The following is a 12,365-nucleotide window of genomic DNA, read 5'->3' on the forward strand; positions in this document are numbered from 1 at the left end:
TTATTTTGAAAATTTATGAAATATTTATGCATTTATACAATAGGCTTAAAAATTTTCCTCATAAAACCAATGAATATGTGAACTCACAATACATAGCAATGAAAAAACATACAGTTCTTATAGCACTTGTACATTTTAATGTCTTACATAATATAAGTTAATTTTGTACATTAATAATCTAAGAAAATAATAAACCTAAGTATTTATAGACATGAAATTAAGAATAGTCTGACAATCCTGCTGCTTTCTTCTCTTGAGTTTCTGTCCACGCTTTGGCTATTGTCTTTTTTATTTCGTCATCTCCTTCTTGATACATCTTCTTCATTAAATTCATCAAACTAGTACCAGGATCACCATCTTCACTTATATCTGGAGCTGAAGATGTCTTTGATTCCTTGATTCTTTTTTCTACGCTTGTTACATGTGACCAATGTTTCGCAACCTTTTTGATAAGGGATACTATCACCATATCAGCCTTGGTTCTAACACTACTCTTATCTGTATCAATATCTTCGCATAAATTATTAATTGTTAAACTATAATTTTTATTGTTCAATCCAAGAATATGGAGATCAAAAGATTTCTCAGTAAAGTTACAAGTCACAGCTTCTTTAGCCAACTGATGCACATCTTTCAATGTAACGTATAATTTTACTGTCGTATTTGTTTGATCCCAACCATAGTTATTAAGTTTAACTTCATAACACTTTGGAGAAGAGTTAGACACTGCAACAGCAGGCTTTGTCTGAGATATTTGACTTTCTTCTATCAATCTTGCTAACTCTGTTTGCAACTTCCTAATTTCAAGACTGAGAACATCTTTAGTTTTTTGACGATTAGCTTTTTGAAGTAAACTGTTAAATTCTTCAATGTCCAATTTTAACTGTAAAACAAAGTACAGTTGTTCCATGTATTGATTATGTTCAATGAAATTTCCTTTCAACAATTCTATTTAGAACAATCACTATTAATTTCGTAAAAAATTCATATGATTAACTTTAACCGTAATTTCGATGTACATACATACATACATACGGATAGCACGCTCTAATATTTTACTATATCGGAATTGTATTTCTCTATAGTCACATATACGATAATTGTTTTGTTGTACAAAATGCGCTATATTTTTCTTATCATTGATGATATAAAAAGTAATTTAAAAAATTAAAAAGTTGCTTACCTCGTCAGCCTTTGTCGACATTTCTTCCTTCAAAATTAGCGACAAATAGAATTTCTAAATGTTTAACGGTAAGAAAAAAGAAAGTCAACACTCACTCGATTATCCTATTGATAATGACGTTAAAATCGTATAATTCGATGTTTCTTGACTGTAACACCTCGTTCGTTACAAATTTGTCTCGACTGTTGAGAATCGACGAATCGACTACAAACTGCACACTGTACACTCAGTAGAAATTTCTGGAGAATTCAAAACTTTTCTATAATATGTAGGCAAATTTCTCTTTACCTTGAATAATATTACAGATATTTTTTAAAGAAAAACACATGTTTTTAAACAAGATCAACTAAACTGTTTTAGAACCTTTTAGTAAAACTGAAAATTTTTTTACTAATAAAACACTGATTCAATGTTAAGTAAAATTTATAATTAGTATAATGTATAATATATCTAATATTCAGAATTTTTGAAGAAGTATAGGATATTTGTTTCTATTTGTTTTTTAACATATAAGCATAAATTAAATCGATTTAGTTTACCAATAGATGAATAATAATCGATTAATATTCTTCTTCTAACCTTTAACCTAAAATCTGTATTTGAAATATTATAATTCTTGCATTACGAAGGGGATATTTTTAAATTTCACGAAGAGATCATATGAAAATATTTTGATAGAATTTTGCAATAATAGAACGAGAAATTATAAGTTTATACTATTTCTTGTACGGTTTACTAAATGTATCTTTAATACTGCGTTGTGATTGGTTCATTTAAAATTCAACTGAATCTTTGTCGGGGCTGCAAATTATTTTTCTATAGGAATTATATTTAATTGATAAAATGGATCATTTTCATTCAGTAGATGCATCACATTCGGAGAAGAACTCAGAATGTACGAAAACTGTTCATAAACGGCGATCTTCTGTTTTTCAAAGTCGTACAATTACATTTAACGAATATGAAGGTTAGTTAATTTATTCTATTTTTTTTCTACGAAACTTTATAATATTTAAAAAATATTAATAACATATCATTTCAGTAAGATTTCACACAATGATAAATTATTAGGAAAATTAATTTTTAATCGGCATTTAATAAATGATATTTTACAATTGAAGGTACACAGTGTGTAGAAGATGAAAAAACTGTTGATGCTGAAGATGTAATAAAATGCGTATCTAAAATATCGCCAGAAAAACCTATAGATTTAGAAGAATATATAATTAATTTAAGAAATGAAAGAAAAGAATGGATAGAGACATTAAAGCAAAGGAAAGTACAACGAAAAAATCTTGCAAAGCAAAAATTATATTCAGAGAATGGAGGACAACTTTTAGATTTGAATGTTTTAGCAGAATATGAGAAAGCCTTTGTTACAGCCCGGCCAAATTATCAACATATCTACAGAAATTATAAGAAGCTGTCGGATGTAGTTGCAAAGACATCAGTATTGTATAATCTAACTTACAAATTAAATCAAAGATTTGTTCGGCAAATGGAAAGAAGACTGTGTAAGGTTAATGACAAAATTATTGAGATATTAGGCTCATGACATTAGAAATACCATTGTATATTGTAAATAATTTTTAACACAAAATTAATTATTGACATAATGGGAATGTATAATTTTTTTACCTCGGTAGATATTAAAATAAATATAATGATACATAAAATAAATAAATAAATAAATGTATATATATTCACATTCTAAAGAAGAATAAATAACTGGACAAATAAGAATATCGTTTACTACTTAAATACTCAAAGTGTAAAAATTTTATCTTGGTACGAGAGATTTATGGTGCAATCATTAAAATGACAATAGGATTGTATGTGTATTGAAGTAAACATTTGTTTTATCACATTGACATAGTTAATGTTTTAAATAATTTAAAATAGAATATAGAAACCAATAGAGCTGTCATCTATGCAAATGAAAACTTTTCCGTCTTGCCGCTTTTCTTTCTTTCTGAGATAGATATTCTTTTCTTGATATGCTATTGTGTAATTCCAATATATGATTTATTTTTCTAACAATTTCTTCAGCTGTCATCGAATCGGCTTCAAACTCATGGTTTTTGAACGATGCTGATTGATGCAGAGAATGCAACTGTCCAGAGGGTACTGTGAAAAGACGATACTTCTTAGCATTATGTCCGTTTCTTGGGAAATTTGTTTATGTTACGTAAAATGTTTAAACTAAATCAACCTAAAATATTTTCGGAAGTAGACGAGTGTGGTGTATAAACTAATGTAAAAATTGTTTTCGTTCCCTTTGTTTCTGTCACTTCACACCAGGCAATATTGTCTATTTGATAACTAACAGCTCTTTGCCTATTCCAAAAACGTCCTGCACCTTTCCCTGTTATTATCGGATTGATTTCAATTTTCTCACCAGAGATTCCTAGATATATTTCAGTCTTTGTCCTGACTTTATTAATTATGTATACCCTATATAAAATGTTACATATTAATTGCAAGTTATTTTATGATTTTAATAAATAAAAAATACCTGTACGACTGATACAACGGAGCTTCCATAGCAGTCGTATGTCCTTCCATTTTTGCTAAATCTTCAGCAACTTCTTCTTCTTCGTTTTGACCTTCTAGAAAATCTTCCTCGTTCGTTAATTCAACCCAATTAAACATGTTGTGTCGCGCCCTATCGCTGGGTTTCATTTCGGCAAGACCTAACGTTGTGAATTCAAATTTAGATATCGTTTCTCTAGGATCCAAGCATGGTAAATCCCAGTCAACTTCTCCATCGTCTTCAGTAAAATATAAGCCATATCTTGTGATATCATCCCTGAAAACATCAAAGAATCAGCGTAGTTTGTATCGGTTAAATATAGATCGAACAATACAAACTACTACAGAATTCTTTAGAGTAATTACTTTAAAGGGTGATCTGGATGTTCATTTGCATATTTATAGCAAATTAATCCAATGAATTCTAGCACTTTTGCCGTAGCAAGTACAAGTATATGAATGGGATACGTTCTTTGGTTTTTAGGTAACATACACATAAATATCCTATACTTTCTTATAGGAATATCTACTTGTGCCTGCAATAAAATTCATATAAGCGGTATTGTCAAGCAGCAATTTCATTAACATTTGCAAAATTTATTAACACGTACACTGCCATCAAACTTGGCGTATTCTATAAACGGATTTTGCGGTACATTTGGACACTTTTCAAGTTGTTCAGACAAGAGGGAATATCTTTTAGTTTGGCCAGTCTTTTTACGAAAATCCTTCCTTTGAAATAATTCTGTTTGTTGAGTAACAGGTATAACAGAATCATTTCTCCACTTTACACTGACTTTAGCAGCCTTTTCCCTTTCAAGATCCATTTTCTCTAATCTTTGCGCGGTATTAGTGCGTTCTCTGTGACTGTATTCCATATCTATATCAATATTAAAATCACAGATCTAAAGTATATATATTTATCTCGAACAAATTTCAGATATTTTTGCTTTCTGGTTATAAAATCAAGTAACGTCATCCTTTATAGAAAAAATACTTTTTATTTTTTCTCTTTTTTAAATTTACCCATTTGTATGTCATAGGATTCTGCGAGAGCATCTAGATCTTCATCGTCGCTTTCTTCCATGCCAGGATAACATTGTAACATTCCATTAGATCTTAGTTGTTTAGGTATATCTTCTCCAAGCATCACCATTTCACATTGACCTTTGAGAAACATCACAGAAGGAAGTTTACAGTTCATTTTTAACCTAAATAGAATCTGCTATGTACCTGTGTTGTCGGTTGATAAAAAACTATCTCTAATATGTGATAAAAGCCAATGTTCGTTATCGTAGAACGCCATTTGTTTATTTTAGATATCTCTGAAGCATGAAAAGATTATTTCCAAAATTTCGTTTTACCGTTGCCCAAATTATTTCTTCTTCCATTACTTCGTATGTGTAAACAGCCTGTTTAAGGAATCGCCGACAGGTGGCAGCACATTTTTTTTATAAATAAGGATAAAAGTATAAAGATAGCCACGAAAATATTTGAAAATAACTTTGAATAGAATAGATACTGCAAGAAAATATTAGCTACCGCATGGTTTATCCAATTAAATTTGTAAATGTTGTACAAACTTAACTGCCAAAGATACGGTATTCGATATTCTTTAAAAATTTTATATATTATCTTATTCACCTTACTTTTCTCTTTCTACTATATTATTTTCTTTTACTCTTTCGCTACGAGTAGGCACATCGGAGAAAGAAAAAAAAGCGGTAGGATATAGAAGAAGAGAAAGACTGCAACACTCTTAATTTCGAACTCGAAACCAGAATAGAACGTTTAGCCCGAGGACAGAGAAGGAAATATTCAGAATATCAGATGGAAGAAAGGGTACGATTAGAAAAAGTATAAAGGGAAGTGTGCCAAAGGAAAAATGACAAAAAAGAAGAGGCAAGGAGATGAACCCGCGAATTAAACGACCCGCTGGTGACTTTTCATCCACGAAATGTTCGATTACTTGAAAATCTTGAAAAACTGGACAAGAGATGGATGTAGTGGATAACGCCATAAGTGTTTCTAAGATGACGAAACATTTCCAACGATCATCGACTGTATCGTCGATCGAATATTATATTATTATATAGAAATAATATTATATAGAAACAATCCACGCATATTCCATTGGTAATCTTTCAGTTTTCTCTTCCTTCGTTTAATATAAAAAATTTGTAAATTAATCCACATCTAAAAAGAACATTCTTTCGCCATAGATGTCTACGTAGAGTAGCATAAATGTATCGAATGTTGAACTATACGTATGTGAAAGCGTCAATGATCGTTTCCTGCCATCGACTACGTAAGTAAGTAAATACATATGTTTAAGTGGCGCGGTTTTAGCAACAGCGGTATTTATACGGTAGAAGTCCTAAAGTAATGCGAAGAACTGTTGTCCTCGTCGTGGCGATTCTCGCCTGCATCCTCCACATCGCGAGCGTAGAAACTACAGTGTGTACGTAATAACCACGTTGCAGTACAAAGCCGACAATTAACCGTACTGGCAGCGAGCGTCATTTGTCATCCTCTACGTTACTGCCACGGAAAATATCACCGAGATTTTCCAGTAAAATATTACTCGAGGATTAACGCGATAACTCTCTGAGGGATGGTGGTCAGTCGTGTTAAATACTAGAAATACGATTCCGGGTGCCAGACGTCGGTAATTATTGGCTGGAAAAGTGCGTTATATTCAGAAAGAAAACGAATCGATCATTTGTTCCATACTTGCTACGAGAGTCGCGTAATTGAAAGTGAGAGTTAATATGTACGTTTGTCCTTTGGAATTATTTCAATTATGCGATAAAGCGTAATCGTTGACGCGGATAAAATGCAAACCGAAGTATAAAATTAATATCGGTAATGTTGCTTTCTCTGCGTTTCGTTGGATGTTTCTCTATCTTGTATTCCGTATTCTGTATCGTTGTATACGCATTCACTCGTAATAACGACGATTTTAAGGCTAACCGACGAAAGACCCGCTTACGGGAAAGCGTTTCTCGTTGATCGCGATCAGGGATGAAACGCCAATGTTACGTATTTATTTGTTTTAAGTCAAGTTGAGATCGAAATTGGTAGTTGCTGCCACCAGAAATAGTCCAAGGACTATTTCAAATTTTTATTTATTTCAAACGTTACGGGTAGCGTCGACTAGAGTTTGGTGCTACTGGCAAAACCGATTCCACTTTTCGGCTAACCTGCTATGTGCAGGGATACTAGCACGGGAGAGGATTAAAGCTGGTTGAAAGTAGTTTAACAATATCTAATGATTTATTCAAATCTTACTCGATTTTGATATTGACAATTGACTGACAGATATAAAATTCTTCGGTTGACAAAATGATAACTCTTTGAACGGTAATATTGTTATTCGATAGACGAAGGATAATTATTATACTGACTTCTCTGAGTCGCTACATTTATTTATATCTGTCGGAGATGGAAAAGCGTCGGGGTCCTTCCTTTGAAAATGTTTGGGAAGATCTCCAACGTTTGTTCAACTGACGACTTTGTTTACAATTTAAATTGTCTCAATATCATTATGAAAACATAATTAGATAAATATAGAAACATAGATAAATTTTCGCAAGATATAGCTTTTAGCGGCTTTAACTGCCTTTCACTTCAAATACTGTAAACACGGTTTCAAATTGCAAATCGGTTATTGGTATGTTTATTTAGATTTGTGTATAGAGTGGTTTCTTGTTCTCGTTACGGTTCGTGCGGAGCGCGGGACGTGACACCAACAAGCATCGTTCCTTTTAATCGTTGTTGTATCTCGAGAAAAACGGAGAGGGAGAATTGCCTCGAAGTAACAGGGAAAATTGTCCGAACGCAACGAGGATGGAAACGATAGATAAGACGATTTAATCGATACAAGATTTCAGAATTTCTCTTCTTAAACCGAAAAACTATAGAAGATTCGGCTCCCTTTCCGCGCGAGTAATATTAAAGTAGCGGAAAAGCTGGGAAATGCGACATTGCTGCGAATACTTGAACACGTTTCATGGAAGAAAACGAACCGATGCAAAAGGAGGAGTCACGCGTACCTAGTCGTCCGATGACTTCGTCGTGCGCAGAAGAAAACGGGCCGTGTTACATTATGTATATATAGATACGACGCGTACGAACGTCGCAATCTTGATATTACGATTTTCGAGTGTCACGTCATACGAGTATTGCGCGATGCTTTCATAAATAGTATCTATGTAACTCGTGGATACCGATATATACGTTCTATTCTATTAGACGAATATAGCATAAAAGACAGCTTACACGAAAAATCGTCGTTGGCGTTGAAACGACGACCAAAGCTTTTTGATAAAATAACGATGATCATTTTTTAATTCGAAAAAGTTTCAAGTGAGTTCTGTTCGTGATGGGCGTGGAAGAAAACGCGGCGAATGCGAATACGCGTTACGATGGATGGCAAAAGGTATTCGAGAATAACGAAAAATGATCATCGTACGAGGCACGATCGCTGGAAGGAAGAAGCGAGAAGAAGCAACGGAGATAAATTATATACGATATACATACGTTCTGGCATATAAGTACAACGAAAAAATGAGAAACGAGAAGAGCAATAGGAAGGAAAGAGAAGGGGTAGGGGGGTGAGGGGGAAGGAGAGGAAGGAGGAGAAAAGCTGGAAAAAGCCAGAGGCTGCAAAACGGTTGAATAGGAAACAATATGCAACGCTACCAACTTAGCAGGAGAAACCAGCCAGCTACGAGCACCACCCCGTTTACTACGCCTCGGGGCTATTTGCAATTGTTCTTTCTCTTTCTCTATCCTTGCCGGTCCGTCTTCGTCTACCTTTTGCCACCTGATCTTCTTCTTCGTTTCGGAGAGAGAATCATTCTCTGTTTCCACTCTTTTTACTTGTAGCTTCTCCTACGGATCTCTGTTTATCAATCCTTCTTGCTCTCTGTAAGTCTCGTCTTCTTTCCTCGTGTCTGGCGTGCTCTCTTTGTCGTCGCGTTCCGCGCTTCTATGTCCTGCTCTTTCTGTCTTCGCCGTTTGTTCCTGTTCCTGTCCCTCTGGCTCACTCCGTAATAACGGCACTCCCATTCAAAGTACAATAGCTGGTCATAAATTATCCTCGAAAACGGTAGCGTTAGATCCTACTGGATTCACCCTTTATACAAACCGGGGGCACGCTCGCTTAATCGAGCATCCTCGATAACGCGATACGATTTCGTATATCCCTGCTAAATTTTCAACGTGCACTTGGGAAATTACCGAAACGCCAGCAATGGCCGAGCGCGGTACGACGGTAGGCCTGTCGATTTTCCAAAGTAAATTTCTTTTTCCGCGCTCGCACTCGTTTCTACTCGTTGATATTCTTCTCTATGTGTGCTGCAGTGTTTCGTCGTTTTACGAGAAAAGCAGGAGAAAGTAAAAGAAGAATTTGCACGAATCGAGGAAAGTTTAACTTAACAGAACCTCAGGGAAGAAGGATAAGGACAAGCTTGGATCGATTTCGAAGGATCAGCAGCCGGTGATACATAGGAGATTAAAGCGCGCATCGAATTTCTAGCTAATTACAAACACCGATTCTAATTGCTTCGACTATAGTTCGATGATACGAGTAAAACCGATAAGTCGTAGCGAACGAGACATCGATTTTCTCGTTTCCGATCGGACGGTACAAGCGTTACGTGAAATTAACGCAACGGTGCGTCGCGTCGTTCAATGTTAAAGCATCGGCAGCGTGCCTATGCTGTTCGAACCGTTAAGCGGCGATTTTTCCGATCGCTTCGGCAAAATGTGTCGAACGAGGCTTTTCGGAGTACCGCTCCTTTAAAACGGATTTCAATCGGTTTTTGATTCGTTCGAATAGAAACGACGCTCCAGGTGTATATCATTTTTCAATCGATTTCATAACGGTTCTTCTTTACCGCGACCACTGTTCGTCCTTGCTTTTATTTAATTTTATCTCTGATTTTAATCAATTTTTGAAACAAAAAAAAAATGCTACCACTCTTTTTACCCTCGTCTAACGACATCGTTGCTTTTATCACGAACTGTGGTCGGAACGGCGTCGCGACCGCGTTATCGTTTATCGGTGCTGTCTTGTGGCAAATCTCGTTTTTCAATCCGGTTTTCAAGTTTCAGTGCCAACGAACGCATTCGTCGATCTATTATTCCGCGTCGAAACGACAAGCCACTAGTCGCGGCCGGACGAAAGAAACGTAAATGAAATTCGTGTTTGCGCGGAAACTTTCCGATCGAATACCAGTTAAATTCTTACGAAGGAATCGTCCGAACAGACTGTTTTCTGTTCTTCTTCTTTGCGAATCATTCGCTCTCCAACCGGCCCGTTCTATCTCGAATCCTGCGCTCTTTATCCTTGACAAATCCTTGTCGATGAGAATCGACTTTAATCGTTAGCATCCTGGTGTTTGTTACCGAAAACCGGAGATCTTCGATGTGGAAACACAGCAGACAGAAGACAATAGCAAAAGGAGAGAGCAGAGAAGTCGAACGACTGTGATCGATAGAAAAGGAAAAGTAGAAGAAAAACAGAGAAAGGGAAGGAAGTGTGTCTTCGAACGATGTGTAAGCGATCTTCTTTCCTGTCACGATCGTCTCTGACAGGCAATTTAATGTTCCAAGAGTAATCTCAATCTTGTTTAATATTTTGTCACATCGAACCAGACACCATACTGTTTCGCGAGATTGGAAGCAACGCTTTCCTCTCGAATATCAACTACTTACGATAGGGCGAAAGATCGTTGGTGCGAGAAAGAGGAAAGTTAAGGCAGATACGAACCATCTCCTTAAAAAGTTTATCCACCAACGGCAAATCTCCGGTAAGTTTACCGAGGAACTTTGAACCGAGCGCTTCTCCACCGGCCGGCTAGCGTTTCCTGGAAAGTGTTTTCGGGTAGACAGCCAAATCGCTCGCAATCAGAGTCCCCTACTGTCTTCGATTACTCCTTATTATCTCTCACCTCCTTGGCTTCTGGCCGTGCGATCTCGAGACCGAGAAGCTGCCTTTTGTTCGCATGCTTCATAACGCTAATTCGCTCCGTGTACTATCGTAAATTTCAGCACGACCAAGAAACTGGGGACGCGGACTATCACCGAGATCTCGTTAACCGTTTCTTCGAGCTCACGGTTCTCTCCTTTCAGAAAAAAAAGCATAATTCCACGTTTCTCGCTCGCAAAGCCGGTCACGTTTAAGTCGTACGTCAAACGAAATACCCTTTGATCCTCTCGTTAACTCGGTAGATGAGTTTGCCCGATCCTGAAAGGATAACAAAAAAGAAAGTGCCTAGAAGAGGAAGCTTTTACATGCGCCTGTCGTACTTCTTTGCTAAGCTAATAGAAGTTTTATAACGATCTCGATATCGTCATTAAGATCGCGCGGAAGCCACTCGAAAATATGCGACGTTCAACAGCATCGTGCCGTCGGAATTAAACATTGTAAGAACTTTGCAAATCTTTCCAACGAGGTCCCATTCGTCGATCGCTTTCGCGTATGCGATTGAAAAAGAAGGAGCTACTTTTTCTTCTCGAATATTCGTCTTGTGAGCCTATGCTCGTTCTTTCCAACTTCCTCTTCGTTCCATCACGTTGCAACGTTATGACGCAGTCTCTTCCTAAACTACGTCTTGTCCTCGTGTTTCTCGTCGAGTCTTTGTTTCCCGAAACACCGAAAAAGCACTTTAAATAGATTATTTTGCACTTTTAAAAAGATCAGGACGGAAGATGGACGGAAGAAGAAGAGGAAGGAGAAGATAAGGAAATAAAAGCGCGTCGATTTGTCGTATAGCTCGATAAAGCGAAGCAAAGTAAAAGAAATCGATTTCTGTGATTTATTCGTTTCTCTAGTAAGCGTATGCCAAGCAGGAGCTTAGGATTCACCGGTTAATAAATTGGGGCCGACTGTCACGAAGGATAGGTGCAGGAGAAATCAAGAGGATAAGCGAGCCACGACTTAATTCGCTGCTAACACGCCGTTAAATCTTAACGACTCGAAGCAAGAGCCAAGATTTTGTCCCTCCTAAACTCTGTGACGCAGTCTGCGTCTGAGAGTACCGCTTTACCGCTTCCCATACTCCCTATCTCGCATTTTCCTATCCTGTATTTCCCTCTACCCCCTTCGAATTCATCTAATCTCGTCAGCATCCGAAACAGTTACCGCGTTACCCTTCCATTTCTCTTCCTTGCCATCGTTCTCGTTTCGCTTCGCTTTTCCCTGTAAGTGGATTAGGAATCAAACACTTGGACACGATCGTTCTTTATGTGTTTTCATCCTACCAAAGCGAAAATTTATACGTTCATATCGTACTTTGCTATTCCTCGATTCTATCTTTCGAAAGCTCGTTAAAGTTAAGTTAAAGTACAAAATAAATAAAAGAAGATAAAATAATAAAAAAAAAAAAGAGAAAAAAATAGTCAAGTATCGTTGATCTGTTGCAGCGTCGATTTTCCGGTAATGGCTGATAATTTTCCGGCTGATTCCGGGCGTCGTAACCCGACCGATCGATAAAATTCGTTTCTCTACGAAAAATAGTATTTTTTAGATTATGCTGGAATAAAGATAAAAAATTCTTTTAGGATTTGCAGAGAGTATCGAGAGGAAAATTCGTCCGAGTATGTAAATGACACGTAAAAGACATTATACTCTATTTACGAT

At 36.4% G+C, this 12,365-nt stretch overlaps 3 protein-coding genes across 3 annotated transcripts; 1 reads left to right on the plus strand and 2 right to left on the minus strand.

Annotated features, from left to right (window-relative positions):
* Nucleotides 1–114: 114 nt before the first annotated feature.
* On the minus strand, nucleotides 115–1,527 carry LOC139985828 (calcyclin-binding protein). The gene is made up of 2 exons (XM_072000622.1): nucleotides 1,184–1,527; nucleotides 115–883 (listed from the first exon to the last, which is right to left on the minus strand). Exons 1-2 carry the CDS (start codon nucleotides 1,202–1,204, stop codon nucleotides 218–220), a joined length of 687 nt encoding a protein of 228 aa, XP_071856723.1. The 5' UTR covers nucleotides 1,205–1,527; the 3' UTR covers nucleotides 115–217.
* A 247-nt stretch (nucleotides 1,528–1,774) lies between these two features.
* LOC139985832 (uncharacterized) lies at nucleotides 1,775–2,884 on the plus strand. Its single transcript, XM_072000627.1, has 2 exons — nucleotides 1,775–2,150; nucleotides 2,305–2,884. The coding sequence occupies exons 1-2, from the start codon at nucleotides 2,027–2,029 to the stop codon at nucleotides 2,736–2,738; spliced, it is 558 nt and encodes a 185-aa protein (XP_071856728.1). The 5' UTR covers nucleotides 1,775–2,026; the 3' UTR covers nucleotides 2,739–2,884.
* A 24-nt stretch (nucleotides 2,885–2,908) lies between these two features.
* Nucleotides 2,909–5,136, minus strand: Sin1 (SAPK-interacting protein 1). The gene is made up of 7 exons (XM_072000613.1): nucleotides 4,949–5,136; nucleotides 4,742–4,882; nucleotides 4,327–4,595; nucleotides 4,082–4,251; nucleotides 3,699–3,992; nucleotides 3,396–3,637; nucleotides 2,909–3,310 (listed from the first exon to the last, which is right to left on the minus strand). The coding sequence occupies exons 1-7, from the start codon at nucleotides 5,019–5,021 to the stop codon at nucleotides 3,108–3,110; spliced, it is 1,392 nt and encodes a 463-aa protein (XP_071856714.1). The 5' UTR covers nucleotides 5,022–5,136; the 3' UTR covers nucleotides 2,909–3,107.
* Nucleotides 5,137–12,365: the final 7,229 nt, after the last annotated feature.

This window comes from Bombus fervidus, chromosome 3, assembly GCF_041682495.2.
Source record: "Bombus fervidus isolate BK054 chromosome 3, iyBomFerv1, whole genome shotgun sequence".
Classification (NCBI taxonomy): Eukaryota; Metazoa; Arthropoda; class Insecta; order Hymenoptera; family Apidae; genus Bombus; species Bombus fervidus.

Bases quoted from the DNA above. Each gene is read 5' to 3' on its own strand.
- Sin1 (XM_072000613.1), bottom strand. From the start codon at position 5,021: ATGGCGTTCTACGATAACGAACATTGGCTTTTATCACATATTAGAGAT. The intron at 4,596-4,741 runs GTAAATTTAAAA...ATATTGATATAG, and splicing joins ATCCTATGACATACAAATGG to ATATGGAATACAGTCACAGA. The intron at 3,993-4,081 runs GTAATTACTCTA...TGATGTTTTCAG, and splicing joins CATCCAGATCACCCTTTAAA to GGATGATATCACAAGATATG.
- LOC139985832 (XM_072000627.1), top strand. From the start codon at position 2,027: ATGGATCATTTTCATTCAGTAGATGCATCACATTCGGAGAAGAACTCA. The intron at 2,151-2,304 runs GTTAGTTAATTT...TTACAATTGAAG, and splicing joins TACATTTAACGAATATGAAG to GTACACAGTGTGTAGAAGAT.
- LOC139985828 (XM_072000622.1), bottom strand. From the start codon at position 1,204: ATGTCGACAAAGGCTGACGAG. The intron at 884-1,183 runs GTAAGCAACTTT...TTTGTTTTACAG, and splicing joins TGTCGACAAAGGCTGACGAG to TTAAAATTGGACATTGAAGA.